The sequence below is a fragment of the Miniopterus natalensis genome, chromosome 17, assembly GCF_054644295.1.
Source record: "Miniopterus natalensis isolate mMinNat1 chromosome 17, mMinNat1.hap1, whole genome shotgun sequence".
Lineage (NCBI taxonomy): Eukaryota > Metazoa > Chordata > Mammalia > Chiroptera > Miniopteridae > Miniopterus > Miniopterus natalensis.
This window is the reverse complement of record NC_142097.1, coordinates 45,276,554-45,294,711: the sequence shown is the minus strand read 5'-3', so window position 1 is coordinate 45,294,711 and position 18,158 is coordinate 45,276,554. Positions and strand designations below refer to the sequence as shown.

Genomic DNA, 18,158 nt, shown 5'->3' with positions numbered 1-18,158 from the left:
TGCTGCTGGTTTGTCTCGGGCCAATACTGCTTTTTCCAAGTGCCCAGCTTTTAGACTGTGCCAATTCGCTCTGACAAAGCCCAGCAGGGCCTCTTTCTACGACACTGTTAGTCACTGTAACCCCCTCTCCTGGCCAGGTGACTGATGGCCACCAGGGCAAGTCCTGCCAGTCCTCAGACAGATTTGCCAGGAGGACCATTAACATCTTTTCCCCCCTAAATTTGTCACTTCTGCCATTTTCCTACAACAATTCATTGCTCATTTGTTGATGCCGACATCTCTTTGTGGAGGCATCTCGCTCTGCCGTTTGCTCTGGCCCCGCCTTTCACCTGTTGCGTTTCTCAGGCACCATGCAAGCATGTGACCTACTGCTGTGTCTGCCTGTGTGCTGTGGTGCCAGTGAGCACACAGGCGTCACAGAGAGTGGCTCGATGAGAGTGTGTCTACAGTGAGAGCTGCTTCTGGAGCAGTGGTATGTTTAGAGACCTCTAAAACTGTCTCCTCACTGCCATCCGCCTGGGGACGTGCGGGGGCCTTGCAGAGGAGCAGAGCCACTTATTAGGGTGGTTCCCTTGAGTCTCCTGTTGTTAGTCCTGCTGAAGGCGTTCGTGGTACACAAGTGTGCCCGCTACCTGCCCCCCAGCCCTCCTGCTCCACAGTGTCTGCTGCCCAAGCCAACAACATGACAAGACGGAAGGTGCCCGGGTCTCCTGCCCTCTCCACTGGGAGCAAGGGCGGGTCCCGTGCACGTGTCTCACAGCCAGGCACTCTGATGTCCTGAGTGTTTATTCCTGTTCTGGGTTCCCGTCAGGGGGTATAGAAAAGAGAGAGGGCCATCTGTCAGCCCTGAATGCCCTCAGTTACGTCTCAGGAGGAAGGTTCTCCTCTGGGAGCTGGGACAGAGCCACTTCTACTCCTCCTGTCTCATTCTCTAGGACTTCCACAGTCTTGCCACCTACTTGTCGCAGAATACCTCCTCCATGTTCCTGGACACCATCTCGGATTTCCACCTCCTGCTCTTTCTGGTCACCAACGAAGTCATGCCTCTGCAGGTATGGACTGAGCGTGTGTGCCTGCTGCACGCCTGGCGCTGGTGGTCCCAGGTGGGGCTGGGTACAGGGGCTTCCTCTTCCTCCAGAATCAGAGAGGTGGTCTCAGCCCCCCTTATGTCCTGTGGGCAGCAGCTTTGCACAAGGGACTTCTTGATCCAGAGGTGAATTTTTTCATTTAGCGTTTGCCTAGAGACAGTGTTTAAGTGTCAACTTTCTGTAAGGGGCTGGTCTCCTTGTATGTTCTAACCACAAGGATGCAGTGGTGGTGAGCTGATCCCAGTGTGGGGCCGTAGAGATCCCACAGGAGTACTGTCCTGACAGCCTCAGAACCACACCCTGCTTCTTCCCTGTCTCCCCTCCTCCCAACCCACTGCTATCGCCTGGGCCAGATGGTTGGCCGGTGTCCAGACCCTGCACACAGCTGCACAGTTGGCGTCTGTAAGACTCTGAGGGGAGGAGAGGGCAAGTGTACAGATGGCAGTTGCTATCTGAGCAGTGCGGCAGTCGGCAGCCTGGCAGTGTGTCCAGCCAGGGAGCCCGAGGCGTGTGCCATGGCGTAGGTGGCCCTTCTCTCTGCTTGAGACCCAAGGAAACACCAGAGAGAGAGAGAGGAACAGTTTCTTACTGAGCTGCTGACACCAGTGTTGTGCGTCCCCCCAGCGTAACAGAGTAGAATAGAGAGCTGACCCCCCCCATGCTTTTCTCTTTCAGCTGGCCTGTGGCTACTCTTGTATTTTGCCACCTTTGTCTTGTGCCTGTATTTTGTCCAAAATGACCCTCTTCTGCCATTTCATACCAGGCACCCTGAGATGTCCCACCTGCTGTGCTTTCCCTATAAAGCTCAGAGATTTGCAGCTCGGCCCCAGGTTCAGCTGCCGCTTGTCCGGTGGGACAAGTGGTGCAAGCCCCTCCCCCCCTGCCCCCCAGGGCTCCTCACTGGGCAGCGGGTACTGATCTGCGGTCCCTGTCAAACATCACTTTCTATAGCTATTGTCTGAGGCCCCCGAAAGCTTACAGGTGTTGTACCTAAACTATTTTAACTCTCTGCCTTGTGACCCCGGAGGCCTGGGCTATAGCATATGTATTTGAGGACACGACTGAGAAGATGAAGAACCTGAGGGGAGAGTGAGGGGGGGTGGACACAGGACAGAGGCTCCTGTCTCTCCACCTGAGCCCAGAAAAGGGATGGAGCCTATTACCTGGGTGATGACAGATGGCACAGCAGGGCCGTTTGGGAGGAGTTTAAGGTCTAGCTTCATTTGGCACTCGTACATCTAGACTGAAGTGTGGGGCACTTTGCATTTCATGGTGACAGCCTGTGAGGTTCCCACATCCCCCTGAAGTGTGTTGAGATGCTGGGGAAGCAGCAGCCTACCAGCAGGAGTCTGTCCACTGTGGGCCAGGCTATGGAACCTTCTTTTCTGGCTTCTTGCAGGACAGCATCAGCCTGCTCCTGGAGGCCGTGAGGACCAGAAACGAGGAGCTCGCCCAGACGTGGAAGAAGTCTGAGCAGTGGGCCACCATTGAGCAGCTCTGCAGTAAGTGGCCTCCCAGAGCCCAGGGGCCCCACACCTGCTCCGCAAAGCTCCCAAACTCCTTATGCCCCAGAAGCCTGACCCAGACACGTCTGACAGGTGTCATGAGCAGTCAGCGGACGCAGGTGCCCTCTGCCAGGGCACATGGGCGTTCAGGGCTGTGACGTACATGCTCTGGGGGCTGCAGATCTTTGGTGCACAGCTCTGGGAGTGTACATGTCTGCAGTGGGCATGCTAATCTTCCGGCATCTTAGGAGCAATTGGAAAGTGGTTGTAGAGAAGCTGGAACTAGGTTCACTCAAGTGCTGAGAGTACAGAGCCTTTGCTCTCCTCCAGCTTTTCCGTTTTCCCACCAGTCCTCAGAGCTTCCCTGATTGACGAGGGAGGAGAGGTACAGACCATATTGTGGGGCCTCATGTCCCGGAGCTGCATGACCGTGCTGCCTAGTGAGAGCTGTGTCTGCCACCTTGGGCTCCTGGCACAGCCTTTTCCCTGTGGGTGAGAGGTGCTGGAGTTCCCTCTGAGACAGCCTTGAAAGTACACATTAGAAAGTGTGTATGCCATGTTCTCAATCTAGTGGGCAGACACTAGAGACAAAATTAGCCAAGAACTTCCATGAAATCAAAGCTGAGGGGAGCCCGTGGGAGCTGCTGTTCTTTTCATACTAACACACCTAGAAGCTCTGGGCCTGAGAGCTGGGCCTTCCCTGTGTTGTGCTTTTCTGTACAGTTCTGACACCAGACCAGCAATACGCCGGCTGCATGTGCCTGGTATTCTTGCCCCCCATCCCGAGACACTGCTCAGGTGTTCTAGAGACAAGACAAGGCATCCCACCAGACTCCCCATAAAGCCCTACAGCCGTGTGTTTGTGGGTAGATGGTGGTGCAGTGCTGGCCAGCAGCACTCAGCACGTGGTGTCCCACTGCCCCACATGTGGCTGTCTGGGCTGCACACAGGGAAGCTGAGGTGCAGAGGGGCATCCTGGGGCCCTGGAGGGGAGGGCAGGTGGGCTAGGGGTTATCCTGGAGGTGCAGTGGCCATGTTGGGGGTGAGGAAAGCTAGGTCCGAGAAGGTTTGTCTGAGCACTGAGCCTACAGCTGGTGACCCTTGGGAGCAGGGCCTGCTGGCTCTCCAGTGCTTAGCTGGGAAGAGCCATAGCAACCAGGCAGCATAGCCTCTGCCGGGAGCTCCTGGCACTCATGTGCTCACATCCAAGAGTCCGCTCTGGGTTGTCCAGATCCTGCCGACAGGGTCTCCTCGAGGGGCTTGCCATACTGTGCACCTGGAATTTCCTGGTGTGCGTGTGGTGGAGGCCATGTAAGAGCTCTCTCTGAAAGCAGACACTTTGTGGAAGAACTAAGTATAAGTAAATGCAAAGAAGTACCATGTTTCTGGGTATTTTTAACATCAGTTTTACCAAAATCGATCAGTACAATCCCAATCAAAATCCCCATAGACACTTTCTTTTTTGAGTCGGGGGGAGGGGGATAAATTATGAGATGTATCTGGGCTGCGGAGGGCAGAGAAAGGTGGAGGCTGTGCACCACCCGGTCTCAGCGGGGACACTGTGGTGGCTACGGGGGCGTGGTGTCAGCATGACAGTAAATAGACTGTGACCAGCTGGAGCTGAGGCCCGGCTGATGACAAGGGTGCCTGAGCAGTTCAGTGAGGAAAGGAAGCCTTTTCAGGGAGGGCAGTGAGCCCCCCGGGGCCTGTGCAGAAAACAGCCTCCACAGGCACACCAGCTACCAAAGTCAGCTCAACACGGGTCATGGCCTCATGGTAGAAGCTAAGACCAGAGGCCCTTGGGTAGGACAGAGGAAAGGACTGACCGTGGAAAATGGTCAGTTGGACTTTTATCAAAATGAAACCCTTGGGCCCATCAAGAGACTTAGAAACGTGAAAAGGCAAGGCCTAGGCTGGGGAAATGTTTAAAGTGCAAGGATGTGACATGAGACTTGCCCCAATACACAATCATGCGCCGCTCCATGACAGCAACGCTAAAAACGCGCAGTAGGTCTGCTTGCACCAGCGTCACCACACACACGAGGGGCGCTGTCCTATGGTGTGACGCCAGCTACAACACCACAGGTGATAGGAAATTTTCAGCTCTATTGTGACCTATTGGACCACCTCTTAGTCTGTGCGGGTCCAGCGTTGGTGTGCAGCAGGTGACTGTAGAGAGCTTAGCATATTGATAGTAATCCAGACACAGCATGAGTGACAACTGAATCGGGAACCACTGAGTGTCCGTACTGTGTGGGTGGGCAGCCGGGACACTGGGCAGGATCCACTAAGCAGGGGCAGCAGGTAGGGAGCTGGCTTCCAGCTATGCAGACAGAAGCTGTGTTTAGCGGGGTCCCGGGGGTGAGCAGGGACCCACAGTGGGGGTGGGGCCTTATCTGCCCACCCGGAGCAATTGCTTAGAGTCCATTTGACCCCGACAGGCAGTAACTAGAGCTCAGATGGCAGGACGTCTTCCCTGTGCAGGAATGATGGGTGCTGCTTCTCTTCCCACCCTGCAGGCACAGTTGGGGTGCAGCTTCCGGGCCTCCAGGAGTATGGTGCCGTCGGGGGCTCCTCACACGCCGCCACGGCCGCCATGTGGGCCTGTGAGCACTGCACCTTCATGAACCAGCCGGGCACTGGCCACTGCGAGATGTGCAGCCTCCCCAGGACCTAGGGCCTCGGCCCCGCTGGCAGGACTGGGCCCACCCCAGCCCTCTCTGAAGCCAGGGTCACGGAGCCGTGCCCCAGGGTGGCATGGCTGCCCTGGGGGTCTCTGGCCCACGAAGCCTCTCAGCATCAGGCTTCCCTGGAGGTCGGAGCCAGGCTGGTGCTCTGCCGGCTGAAACCAGGCTCCTAGTGGAGGAGCAGTGGGCCTGACGCAGACGCCTCTCCGGTACCTACCTCCACGGTGGGGGGCCTGGCGCCTCGACATCTCCACCTGCACAGGAGGGCGGGAGTGCTTGCTGCTGCGCCAGCTTCCTCCTCTCTGGATGCCGTTTGTTCTTGCCCCTCCCTGGTTGTGGTTGGAGCTCTTGTGGCCTCTGTACCCTGTGGCCCTTGGGCAGGCCCTGCCTGGGGGGCACCTCTTCCCCGTCCGGTAGCCGTTGTCTGGTGGAAACGTAAGTGGCCACAGGCTCGCCGGCCTCCCGTCTGCTTGGTCTGCAGGTTCCTTTGCTGCCCACTTTCTCCTGCTCTCACCCAACATCCAGGTGGGATTTTAAAGTTGGCATTGGTTGTAATAACAGTTATCAGTAATTCCTGCCCAGAAGACGTTTATTTATTTTTTTAAAGATAAAAACCGCATAAAAGGGGAGTGAGAGAGACTAGTTTCCACTTCCTTCCCTCTAGTGAGTCCCTGTGGGTGTGCAGGGTGGGTGAGTATGGATGGGGGCCTACACTCAGTCCTCCTTGGAAGTAAACCTCAGTGCCTGAGACTTTCCTGCCAAGCTGCACAGCAGCTGCAGACATGGGCTGTCAGAGCAGGAGTATAGCAGTGGCTCCCGCCAGGCAGGGGCCCCTCCAGATGGCCAAGGCTGCTGACCAGGCCCCCTGGGGCAAACTAGGTTGCCCAGGACCAGAAGCTGGTCCCCTTTGACTCCCACACAGTTCTTTCCCGTGGCCCTAGCCTCTGGCACAGTGACATGGCCATTGAGACAGGCCTGGGTGAGGGAGTGGGGCTTGGCTGTTGTGGAGCTACGTGGTTCTGCCGTGGGGACGGGAAGGGTGCTGCTGTGCCGATGGTGTGAGATCCGGGCCATCCCAGGACAGAGGTGGTGGTCAGACCCTACAGGTGTGCCCTGGGGTCCTTACCCATCCTCTGTGGCTGGGCTGTGACCACGCCCTGCCCCGGGAACCCATGGGCATGCTGATGCCTCTTTGCCTTAATAAGAGCCGATCTCTGAGCTGTTCCCCACCCTCAGGAAGGGCCAGCCCAGACAGAGACTGCTTGGGGACCTCACATCTGCCCTGGGGCGGGGGCAGGCCTGTGGGACCTGCCCTTTCCCTCAGTGCAGTGCGGGAGAACCCTTGGGTGTTGGCTGTGGTGGTAACGGCCCAGTCTGGCACCTCCAGGTCCACCAGCACAGACTTGTCTGCTCTTGGGGAGGCTCAGGTTGGGTCTGGCCAGAGCAGAGAGTGGCTGATCTGGAGGAGCAGGAGGGCCAGAGCGGCCAGTGCAGAGTACAGCTACCTTCGGGGGACTGTCTGGTCGCACTCCTGGCTGGCACACTGGCTGGACTCCAGCCTGTTGTGTGGTTCCTGTGACCAGATGTGAAGCTGCAGCTGGACCCGCGCTTGACCTCACTCCTGAGACCTCACCGCCCCCCGGCTCCCCAACGTGCTCTCGCCTTCATCCACTGCTAGCTTCCTTTCAACCAGCATTCTCCTCTCAAGCTCTGGCATCCACATAATTCATGTTCCCTTGTTTCTTCAGCTAAAGAAAAAGCGTTGTGACTTCTCTGCTTCTGGTTCGAGTTGCTCTTTGTTCAGTAATGCACTTTACCTTGTCCAAAGAGAGTCAGAGCTCAGCAGTGAGGGGGGGGGCACCCTGCTGGTGGGCTCTGGCCTTGACCCAGGTGGCTCAGCCACCTCCTCTTGCACAGGGGAGGGGCCTCCAGCCCCCTGCATCCCACCTGCCCTGGTATGAGCACAACCCTCTTCTGCCAGGCACTGCAGTGGAGAGGGGTGACTGAGTGCACACCTGTTCCAGGGGACACTGTCGGTGGCCTCCGACCAGTCTGCCCCCCTCCATGCTCCATTCCACTCAGGGCCTATGGTGTGCTTGGGGTGGCCTCAGCACTGCCTGGACTTGGCCCTGCAGGGGGCCAATAAACACCTGAAGCCCCAGGCCTCTGCATCTGTCTGCAGGGCCAGTTCATGTGGCCTGTGTCAGGTGTGGACCATTGGAGGGTAGAGAACTCTCCTCCTGCCCAGGCTCCTGGGCTCTGCTTCCAGCCAGCAGTCTGGAAGGGAGAGAGCCTGGCCTCCCTCGGGGCCTTTCCTGCCTGTCTACCATGTGTCACTCCTGGGCCTCTGCCTGCTGGGACAGGTGCACGTGGCCCAGTGGCAGGTGAAGGGTGAAGTCCAGGAGCCCCTCAGAACTGCAGGGAACAAGCCAGAGGAGACACTGCTGGCCCGAGTTGCCTTGTCCCTTTGATTTCGGTGCCAGCCTTCATACGCAGCATTCAGCACACTCCTCCAGGTGACTCACTGCTCCCTCAACAGGTGTATAAAACCACTGCTGTCCGAGGGGCCTGCAGGCCTGTCCCTGAGATGACCGCGGACAGCTCCCAAGTTCAGGTGTGGCTGCTGTTCAGCTCTGGGCACCTGAGGCTGCTGAACTCGTTGGTTCTTGAAGTGAGAAGGTTCTCAGACCTTCCCCCAGAAATCAAGAAGTGGAATGTACTGATTGGAAACAGAACTCGGGGGCCTGCCCCCCTTTCCTGGCACTTGAGCAGGGACCGCACAGCCTGAAGCTTCCCTGCACATACCGTGCTTCCTCCCCAAGTCGGGGTGTAATCTGTCCTAAGAAGACACTGCCTCCAAATCCAGCATAGAATCCACAGGATTTGGGCCAGGAGCGTGCACCTTGCGCGCACACGTGGTGACCCCTCACTCGGCCTCACCCCTCAGATGTCTGAGCCAGACTGGACTGTAGCCCTTTGCTTATGTCTGACCCCCAGGAGCAGCACTGAAGGTCCTTTGATGTTTGGACGGGCTGGTGATGCTCGTAAATCCTTGTGTCACTGGGTGTGGGCCTGCTTGAGCTTGGGGCCAGGAGCCTGCTAGCAGAAGGGAGTGGGACGGAGGAGCCACCCACTTACAATGCCTGGAGGGGTGTTTCCCTCCAACTCAGGCTTGGTGAGCAGAGCAGTGCAGAACACTTGTCCCCTGGGGGGCACGGTCACAGTGGGAGGTGGCTTGAAAGGAGCGTGTCCCCACTTAGAAGGCCAAGTGGGAGCTGGTCTTCTTCACGCTTGCGGCCCTCCCTGTCCCAGCATCCAGGACAGCATTTCACACCAAAGACCATGGAGCAGAAAAGGGCAAACGCTGCAAATGCCACACATGCGTGCCCATCCCAGCACCCAGAGACAGTCCGACAGTGCCTATCCGCTGCCCTGGGGGCCAAGTGCCCGCTCCCACCTCAAGAGCAGTTAGAACTTTTGCTGCTGGTTCTCTTTTGGCAGGCGCACCAGCCTCCCTTGTGCCAGCTTAACTTCCAAGCCCAGAGAACACTTGGCAGCTGGGCCCCTTCAGCATGCCATGCCTGGCGATGCCTCCCATTGGCCTCGTGGGTGGCCTTGGAGATTGTCCCACTGGCTTCTTAAAGGAGAGGTTTCTCACCAGAGGAAAGCTCTTGGTCCCTCTCTGGTCTGCACCTCACCTGAGCCCAGGAGGCTGAGGAGGGAGCAGCCCGGTGGGGGCAGGGACGGCTTGCCCCGCTTCGCTCACCCCCAGGGCTGCCGGTGATTGCCCCTCATTTTCTTTAGGGCCCTGGCCCCCATCCCAGAGCTCCTCTGGCTTTCCCCACTGTCCGTTCAAACCAACACACCCACGCTCAGCCCGTGTGCAGGCGTGGAGGGGGCACTTCTGCCCACGTTTGGCCCAACAGGTCAGAGGAAAGGGCCCAGAGCCACAGGCTGTGGAATCAGCAAGAGCTGGCGCCGCCCGCCCACTCCTGGGCCCCACAGCATCCCGGCGCTCCCCGAACCCCAGGAAGTCGCGTTAGGAGCGGCCCCCTGCTCCGGGAAGACGCGCTCTGCCGGCCCGGGGGAGCCGGCCCGGTCTAGGGCGCACGGGGGGGGACTTGGTGCGGACCAAGGGGACCCCGCCGCCCGCCACGGGCGAGGGAGATGCGGCCGCGCGGAGGACGGACGGGGTGGCGAGGACAGGCCACCGTTTGCTAAGCTGCTCTGTCCCCCTAACTCGACCGCAGCGGCGTCGCCCCCCGGCCCGCGGACCGGGGCTCCAGCCCGGACCCCACGACCAGGGGCGCGGCCGCGTGCTCCCCGGGTCCCGGCCCCGCCCCGCCGCGTGCTCCCCGGGGCCCCGCCCCCCGCCCAGGCCCGGCCTCGGCCCCGCCCCCGCCGCGTCGCTTTACGGCGGAGGCCGCGTCGCAACGTGGGCGGCCGTACAGCGCCCCCGCCGCCCCCACCCGCGCCCCCGCCCCGCGTCCCCTGGCGGCGGGCCCGCACCATGGCCGGCCGCGCGCCGCGCGTGGACTACCTGGCGGGCTTCAGCTGCCCCGCGGGGGGCCTGGCGGCGGGCACGCCCCGCGTGCTGAGCCTGGGCGCGGAGGTGGCCCTGTCCGCCGGCGGGGAGCTCGTCTACGTCTACGAGCCCGAGGGGCGGCGGCTGAGCGTGAGCGGCGGGCGCGGGCGGGCCCGGGGCGCGGGGGGGGGGGCGGGGGGGCGGGGGCGCGGGGGGCGCCCCCCGGGGCCGCTGAGCGCTGACGCCCCCGCCCTCCCGCCCCGGCGCCCAGGCGGCGTACAGGTTCCCCGGGCAGGTGTGGCACCTGGAGGCCCCCGCCCAACGCAGGGCGCTCTACGTGCTGTGCGCCCGGAGGGGCATCTACTGCTTGTCTTTGGACCAGGCGGGCAGGTAAGGAGGGGCCGCCGCGAAGCCCCCGGAGCCAGCCTGCTCCGTGGCCGGTGTCGTGGGGACAGCGAGTGAACGTCGTGAGTGACAGCTCCCTGTGTCCCCAAAGGTCTGTGAGCCGGGGCGCTGGGGACGGCGAGGACGGCGAGCCCCCGCCCCCCGCGACCCCCGTGGACCCCGCCGCCTGCGCGCTCCCCGACGCCGCGCTGTGCGCCTTCTCCGTGCTGGGCGACGTGCTGGTGGCGCTGGCGCAGGGCCCCGCCCAGTGGAAGGTGCGGCTGTTCGAGTGTCCGCGCCCCGGGGAGGACCCCGGGCCCGGAGGCCAGATCGGCGAGGTGGAGCTCTCTACCTACACCCCCCCGCCTGGGAGCCCGGGGCCGCCCCCAGCCCCCCGTTTCCTCCCAGTGCTGTGCTGCGCGTTGCCGCCGGGCTCCAGGGCTCCGCACAGCCACCTGCAGGGTCCCAGGGGCTTCACGCTGGAGGGGCCCCTCTTTGGGCTGCTCTTTGGAGCCGACGCCGCCCTCCTGGAATCTCCCGTGATCCTCTGTGGTCTCCCTGATGGTCAGCTCTGCTGCGTGGTCCTGAAGACCCTGGTCACCTCCAGGTTGGCCCCTGGTGACCCGAAAGCCCTTGTCAAGATCCTCCATCACCTGGAGGAGCCCGTCATCTTCATCGGGGCCTTGAGGACAGAGCCACTGGCTGAGGACCTAGAGGACGCCAACTCAGACTGCCTTGTGGCACTCGGTCATCGTGGCCGGACACTGGCCATCAAGGCCAGCTGGGACGAGGCAGGGAATCTGGTGCCGGAGCTGCGGGAGTACTGCCTGCCGGGGCCTGTGCTGTGTGCAGCCTGTGGCGGGGACGGCCGCGTCTACCACAGCACCCCTGCCAACCTCTGCGTGGTGGACCTGGCTCGAGGAGGCACCCCCGGGGACTCCGTGCAGCCCGACTGCCCAGGAGGCCTGCCCTCTTTGCTGTGTCCAGCCAGCTTGGGTGTCTGCAGCGTCGTCACCCTCTGTGTGTCGTCTAGGTCATCGGAAGGTATGAGTTGCTGTTTAAACCTGAATAACCAGAGCTTTGGGGACAGGTGGACCCCCCTTTGGTAGTTTATCCCCTGGGAACTGGCCTGTCCTCTCCCTACCTCGTTCCCAGCTGCTATAATCCTGGCAGGGCAGGTTCATCCTCACCTGGCAGAGCCTCCTAGTTGATGGTCTAGGTCTTGGGGTCAGAGAGTGCCTGCCTGTAGGAGGTGTGCCGCTCTGCCTGGGTGGGGTCTGCACCTGGGTGACCCAGGGCAGCAGTGTCTTTCCATGACAGGTCCTGCATTGCAGTTGGTCCAGGAGAAGTTCAGGTCTTGGCATTTCTCCCAAAGGCCAGGAAACACCACCCCTGCTCACTGTTAACAAGCCACCCTGCACTGGAGGCAGTGGCTTCCTGGAGTTCTGGTCCTGTGTGTTCTGTCCAGTGTTGGGGGACAGCAGGTTCTCTAATGTATGTTCCTGTTAGATGGTCGCCGAGTCGGCCTGAAGCCTGCTGTAGGCAATTCTAATGTGGAAGAAATGCTTTGACAGGGAAAGGCTACTGTGCACCACAAGGAAAGAGGGCCATGTGGATGGCGGGGCGTAGGAAAGCAGGCAGGAGTCGGATGGATATACCCACAAGGATTCCTTGTTTGGCTTCTTCTAGTCCCATCCGTGTGCGATGTGACACAGCGGTGCCACCCCTACTGTGCCGGTGTCTCCTTCTAGGGAGGGCTCTATGGAGTGTGTGTATAATGAACTTGGGCAGCTCTGCCCAGACCGTGGCGTACGTCCAGGCTCTCCATTCGTCCTGGGTCCTCCTTTGGGTGCTGGTTTTCGGCCAGCACTTGTCCTGAGTCTGGGGGAGCTGTTCCAGCAGCTTGCTCCTCCTGCCCATTGACTGGACCTGGCCTGTGTCATCTTCAGGGGGCACTGAGCTCCTGGCCCTGTCTGCCAAAGGCCGCCTGATGACCTGCAGCTTGGACCTGAACCCCGAGCCACCTCATCCCACCAGGGTGACTGCGGCGGACACTGGCCGAAAGATTAAGGATTTGCTCTGTGGAATCGGCACCGTCTCTGAGAGGTGAGTTGCAGGCTGTGCCTAGGCCAGGTGTGGATATTGCTCCAGGCCAAACCTTTTACTCTGCCTCTGGTCCCTACCAAGAGCCTCAGACATAGAAATGCCTGACACTAGGCTGGCTCCCTCAGAAGGCAAAAGGGGCCCCCACCGTTTTCTCAGACCACCCCCCTTTTCTCTAGTAGGGGATGTAGGACATCCTCTCCTCGGAGATCTTCTCCTCTTTGCGTTCACTGATGTCCACAGCCCTTCCTCTGACCCATTCAGAGAGAGCGGGTCCCTCACCTGCCCTCCTGTGGCCCCGAGGAGTCTCCTTAGGCTCCAGGGCCCTGTAGAATTGGGCCACGTCCATAGTGCTTGGTCACTCTAAGGGCTGAGTGGAGCAAAGAGGCCAACTCAGAACTCGAGAAACATGGTAGGGAGGCCAGCCTGGCACAGGCACCAGCTAGCCCATGTGGCCCTGGCAGGGGCGGCAAACTCCCTGACCCAGAGAGCTGGTTAGGCCCAGATGGCTGGGGACAGCATGGGTGGGACAAGGAGTGCTGCTCCCCGAGGCAGGTGCTCCCTAATTGGTGCTTGGAGCAAAGTCTGGACCTTTCTGACCCCAGTAGTAGGGGGTGGTACCCACCACCTCGGCTCCGCGCTCCTCCCTGGTGCCCCGTCTGCTCTCCCCAGAGTGTCTTCCCTGAAGAAGGCCGTGGACCAGCGGAACAGGGCCTTGATGTGCCTCAACGAGGCCATGAATGTGAGCTGCGCCCTGCTGTCCAGCCGGGAGGGCCCCCGGCCCATCTCCTGCACCACCACCACTGCCTGGAGCCACCAGGAGCTGCAGGACGTGCTGACCGCCACTTGCCTGCTAGAGAACAGTAGTGGCTTCAGCCTGGACCGGGGCTGGGCCTTGTGTGTCCAGGTGCTCCCCAGCTCCCATGCCTCAGACCCGGACACGGCCGGCTCAGCCGTGACCTACACCATCCCCGTGGACCAGCTCGGCCCCGGCGGTCGGCGGGAGGTGACGCTGTTCCTCGGCCCTGGGGAGGATGGCGTGCTCGACCTGCCCCTGACCGTGTCCTGTGCGCTCTTCTACAGCCTCAGGGAGGTTGTGGGCGGGGCCCTGGCCCCCTCGGACTCTTTCAAGGACCCTGCCTTGGTCGGGTGCCCCCCCGACGTCCTGCCTGAGCAGGGGGGTATCTGCCTGCCCCTGAGCGAGCACACGGTGGACATGCTGCAGGGCCTGCGTTTCCCTGGCCTAGCCGCACCCCACGTGCAGGCCCCCGGGCCATCCCACCCTTCGGGTGACCCCGTGAACACCTTCCTGGAAAGTTGTTGCAGGCTCAGCAGCGAGCCATCGGGCCCCGAGTCCCTGCGGGCCAAGTACCTGCCCCCTTCCGTGGCCGCTATCAGGGTGTCAGCAGAGCTGCTCAGAGCCGCCTTGGGGGACAGTTCATCAGGTTGGTGGTTCTGACCGGCTGCGCTCTGGCCTTGTGGCCCCTGCTCCCTGTGGATGCACCAAGGCCCGTGGACGTGGGGTGCTTCCTCACTGTCCTAGGATCCATCCACGCTCACGGCCTGCACCTCTGTCCTTCAGGTGTGTCCCTGTGTTGTGCCACCTTGCAGTGGCTCCTCGCTGAGAATGCTGCCGTGGATGTCGTGAGGTCCCAAGCACTGTCCTCTGTCCAGGGAGTGGCCCCGGACGGCACTGACATCTGCCTTATTGTCCATGAGGCAAGCAGGGGTCAGCTCTCCTGTCCTTGGGGAAGGCGGCCTCAGTGGCAGCTGCTCTGGTGATCTGGGTTGTCCCATGTGGGCTGTGGGAGGTGCCCAGGCAAAGTCACAGTTGTCACTGTGTTCTAGAGTGAGGGCCACAGGGAGCAGAGTTCTTCCCAGACGGGTGAGCAGATTTGGTGGGTGGTTCTTTGGTGGGAGTTGCCGTTGGTCAAGGAGACCCAGCACCAAACTTTGCCCAGGACGTTATAGGGAGGCAGAGGGGCCAGGGAGCTGTGGGTGGGCACGAGGCTCCTCCTCTGTCACAGGTGGCCGTGACCGACCTGTGCCCTGCGGGGCCCATCCAGGCCGTGGAGATCCAGGTGGAGAGCTCCTCTCTGGCCAACATGTGCAGGGCCCACCATGCTGTCGTTGGACGTATGCAGGTACATCCCCTGCTGGGGAGGTCTCCACGGGCTGGTTGGGACATGGACTGGGGGGTCTGTGGCTCCCTGCATGGGTTTTGGGACTTCAGTGCCGTGCGGGGGTGGGACAACTCCAGCTCCAAGAAAGTCTTCACGTTCCAGAAAACGGCTGTCAGCTGGTGCCCCTCCCGGCACCGGTCGCAGTGCAGCCACCAGCCAGCCAGCTTTGGTGACTTTTCTTAAGCATGGTCTGCATCAGCCTCACCTGCGAACTTACCAACATGCATTCCCAGGCCCCAGCCCTGCCCTCGAGAATCAGCCCACAGTCTGAGCTTTGACGAGGGTCTGAGGGCAGTGCCAGACCTCAGGTGGGCCGGGCACCTGCACTAGCTCAGGCCAGCAACTCTAATGACCACCTTGTGTGGCACCATGACCTTTCTGTGACCCTTCTCATCCCGCCGTGACCCCAGTGGTCACCTCACTGCTGTGATGGCCCTGCCTGGCACACCTCGAGGCTTCGCACTAGGCCCGGGAATCTGGTCCCGGCATTCTGGTGGCAGGTTGCCTCCAGGGTAGTGGTGCCACCTCTTAGGCTCTACCCACCAAGGACACCTGTTCCCTTTCCATGCACGGCTGGTCCAGCTCCTGCATTTCTCCGCCCAGGGAGGAGCCAAGTGTCCCCATCTCCTCGAGGCTTTGCTCTGGAGGCAGCAGGGTCCTCGCTGTCTATAGCTGTCTGGAGCTTAGATCTGAACCCTGGGAGCCAGCGTGGAGGAGGGGGACTTGGAAAGCGGGACTCGGAGCAGCCCCACGGTGGGCTGAGTGGCTGAGCAGACTGGGCAGGAACAAGGGTGGGGAGCAGATGTGGGAGGGTGGTCAGCAGGAGCTGGTGTGTGCCTGCAATGGGGGGGAGCCTGAGGGGCCTGGGAGGAAATGGGGCGAGGCAGGGAGACTGGGGGAGGGAAGGGCCGGAGGACAGGCCCCCGGAGCCCTTGGCACTGCCTGTCACCCTCTAGCAACCTGCCCCTTGTGCCCTCAGAGGATGGTTATGGAGCAGGCCGCCCGGGGCTCCAGCCCACCTGACCTCCGCATGCAGTACCTCCACCAGATCCAGGCCAACCACGAGGTGAGGCCCCTGGGGTCCCGTCCCCAAACCTCCCAGCAGCCTGCACAGCCCTTAGAACCAAGAGGGGTGGGGTGGGGAGGCAAAGAGTGGCCTCGGTCACTTCTGTCTCTAGTTCTGTTCCTACCTGTTGGCTAGGACCCTCCTGTCACCTGGGGGTGTGGTCTCCCCTTCGGCCCTGCCACGCCCTGTCCTGAGGGGTCTCCAGTGGCTGGCAGGTTGTCCCACACTAAGGCCACAGATGAGAGTTTTTCCTGAACCACGTCTCAAGTAGGGTTTGTGGGGGACAGGTGTCCCCAGAGGGACCTGGTGACATGCAGGTGGGAGGGTGGGGGCCTAGTTGTTGCTGCTCGCACCCACCTGCAGGCGCTGCTGCGGGAGGTGCAGACCCTGCGGGACCGGCTGTGCACAGAGGACGAAGCCAGCTCCTGCGCCACTGCCGAGAGGCTCCTGCAGGTGTATCAGCAGCTGCGCAGCCCCAGCCTCCTGCTGCTGTGAGGCCGGTGGGTCCCGCCCCAGCTCCGTGCACATTAACAGCCTCTGAGGACACAGTGCCTCTGGTTTTACGGAGAAAGATCGAGGACACAAAAGACTACTTCCCGGCTCTTGAGCTGGGAGGCAGGTACTGGCTGGTTGTGGCTGTGGAAGGTCGGGGGTGAGTTTGGCCATTGCACAGCAGACCAGACTCCTGGCCTCCAGTGGTCACTTGGCTTCCAGAGGCCAGGGAGAGACAGCTCGGGACCAGGATGTGGGGCAGGTTTGTGTCTGGCTGTCCCTGTTCCTGGAGGCACCTGCCCCGCCACCCACTCTGGGTGCCTTGGCTCTGCCCCAGCACTGCTGGGGTCACGAGGTGGGAGGTGCTCTGGTGGCCTGCGGCCTGTGGCCAGGGCTGCCCCCAGCGCACAGCACTGCAATCCCAGGGCCCCATGGTTGGGCGGGCCCAGCCGGTGCTGGTGTTTTCTGTGTTTGGGGAGGTGACTCCTGGGTGTCACTTGGTGCTCTCTTTGTGGGGCTGTGAGGGCCCTGCTGCCACCACAACAGACCCTTTCTGTGACCTGCCTCTGTCTCCGCTGGTTTTGTTACTCCCCCCCCTCGGGTGGGTGGCAGCTCCCACACAGATTCCTAGGCACCCTCCTACTCTACACCATGCGAGCCCTGCCCTGGCCTGTTTGTGGTCCTGAGGTGAAGGGGTACACGTGGAATAAAAGGGGAAAACTACATTTGGGAAGAGGCAGGAAAAGAGGGACAGGACACAGGACAAATAGGACACAAGCCGCAAGGTGACAGACCTCAACCCGGCTGGGACGCGTAGTGTAAGCTGGTGAAGACACAGACCCGCCTGGTCAGGGAACCACCTGGAACAGCACACACAGGTGCAGGGTGGGTGCCAGGCTGCAGAGCCAGGGAAGGTGACAGCTGCTCTGGGAGCCACCTGGTCCAGGCCTTCACCCACCTGGTACCCCTCCTTTGGCCACAGTGTGGCCTCCACCGAGTGGGCTGTATGAGGCCCTGGCCTGGCCATTACCAAGATACCCCTGCACGCAGCTCAAGCCCACCTCAGCCACAGCATGCCTGTCTCCCCCTTTACTCCCCATCCTGGGGGTGCCAGGGTCTCCTTACTGCCACCCCAGTTCCTCCCCTTCCTGCCTCCCCTCTCCAGCGGCTGCTGCAGGCCATGTGGGCACCACTCTGAGTATCTCAGGCCAAGTGCACTGTGGCTGAGAGCCAAGGGGGAACCCATCCTTGGCACCCTGCAGGGTCGAGGAACCCAGGGGCAGGGCACTGGGATCCAGGCCTGGTGCCTCCACCTTCCAGGCTGTGGGCGCCCTGGCAGATGGGCCCCAAGCCTCCCTCCCCAGGTGCCACCAGGGGGCAGCACAGACTGAAGCTCGGCAGCCTCCCTGGCTCCTTCCTGCTGGGCTGTGTCCTGAGTTAACTGGTGCCTGCCTTGTCCCTAAGGTGAGGGGAGTGGGCCCAGGCGGCCCTTGGAGAGGGGCTGCAGGAAGGCTTGGGGGTGACCTAGCAGGTCCCCTGTGTCCCCAGGATTCCTCTCAGCCCCTTCCTGCCTTCTCCCAGGCTACATACATCTGGTCTCCCCTGGCACCTGCCCCACGCCCCCTCCCTGCTGCCCTCCTTTCTCAAAGTGTTCCATCCTCAGTGACCCCTCTCCTTGGGCCACACTGGCAGGACTCACTGGAGGGGGGCTTCAGGCCCCAAGCGAGGGCTGGGGCTGCCCGGGGTGGGGAGAGGGGCGTGGGCCTAGGGGGAGGGTAGTGAGAGCATCTTGGTCAGGCGGAGTCATCTGTGGCTGCACCCTCTCTCTGGGCTCTAGGCCTTCGCTCAGACTGTGTCCTGCCCACACCCCCCAGCCCCCCATCTCCCCATCTTCAAGGTCTGACCAGTCCCGGGGGTCATGTCTCCCACCCAGCACCCACCTCAGGAGTCCCGGGTCACCCAGCCCATTGAAGAGGCATCTGCCTGGGTGGGAGTCCTTGTGAGCTGGGTGCTCTGGGTGCCGGCTGCTGTGGGGAGGCACGTGGGTGAGCTACGGGCCTTGTCTGGTCGTCCGCTCTGGCCACAGGGCAGCCAGCCGGCTGCGGGGCGAGGCAAGTGAGGGCCT

The 18,158-nt window shown here is 61.5% G+C and overlaps 2 protein-coding genes across 2 annotated transcripts in view; both read left to right on the top strand.

Moving 5' to 3' along the window:
• The window catches only part of NPLOC4 (NPL4 homolog, ubiquitin recognition factor), a 36,090-nt gene extending 29,036 nt beyond the window's left edge, over positions 1 to 7,054 (top strand). The window contains exons 15-17 of the mRNA XM_087826411.1: positions 936 to 1,052; positions 2,488 to 2,590; positions 5,113 to 7,054. Of these exons, the coding sequence (XP_087682537.1) occupies positions 936 to 1,052; positions 2,488 to 2,590; positions 5,113 to 5,270 (378 nt within the window). The 3' untranslated portion in view covers positions 5,271 to 7,054. The remainder of the gene's footprint in view (positions 1 to 935; positions 1,053 to 2,487; positions 2,591 to 5,112) is intronic.
• A 2,736-nt stretch (positions 7,055 to 9,790) lies between these two features.
• Positions 9,791 to 17,582, top strand: FAAP100 (FA core complex associated protein 100). Its single transcript, XM_087825775.1, has 9 exons — positions 9,791 to 9,955; positions 10,077 to 10,195; positions 10,302 to 11,233; positions 12,139 to 12,295; positions 12,965 to 13,737; positions 13,875 to 14,011; positions 14,320 to 14,436; positions 15,455 to 15,541; positions 15,905 to 17,582. The coding sequence occupies exons 1-9, from the start codon at positions 9,791 to 9,793 to the stop codon at positions 16,034 to 16,036; spliced, it is 2,619 nt and encodes an 872-aa protein (XP_087681901.1). The 3' UTR covers positions 16,037 to 17,582.
• Positions 17,583 to 18,158: the final 576 nt, after the last annotated feature.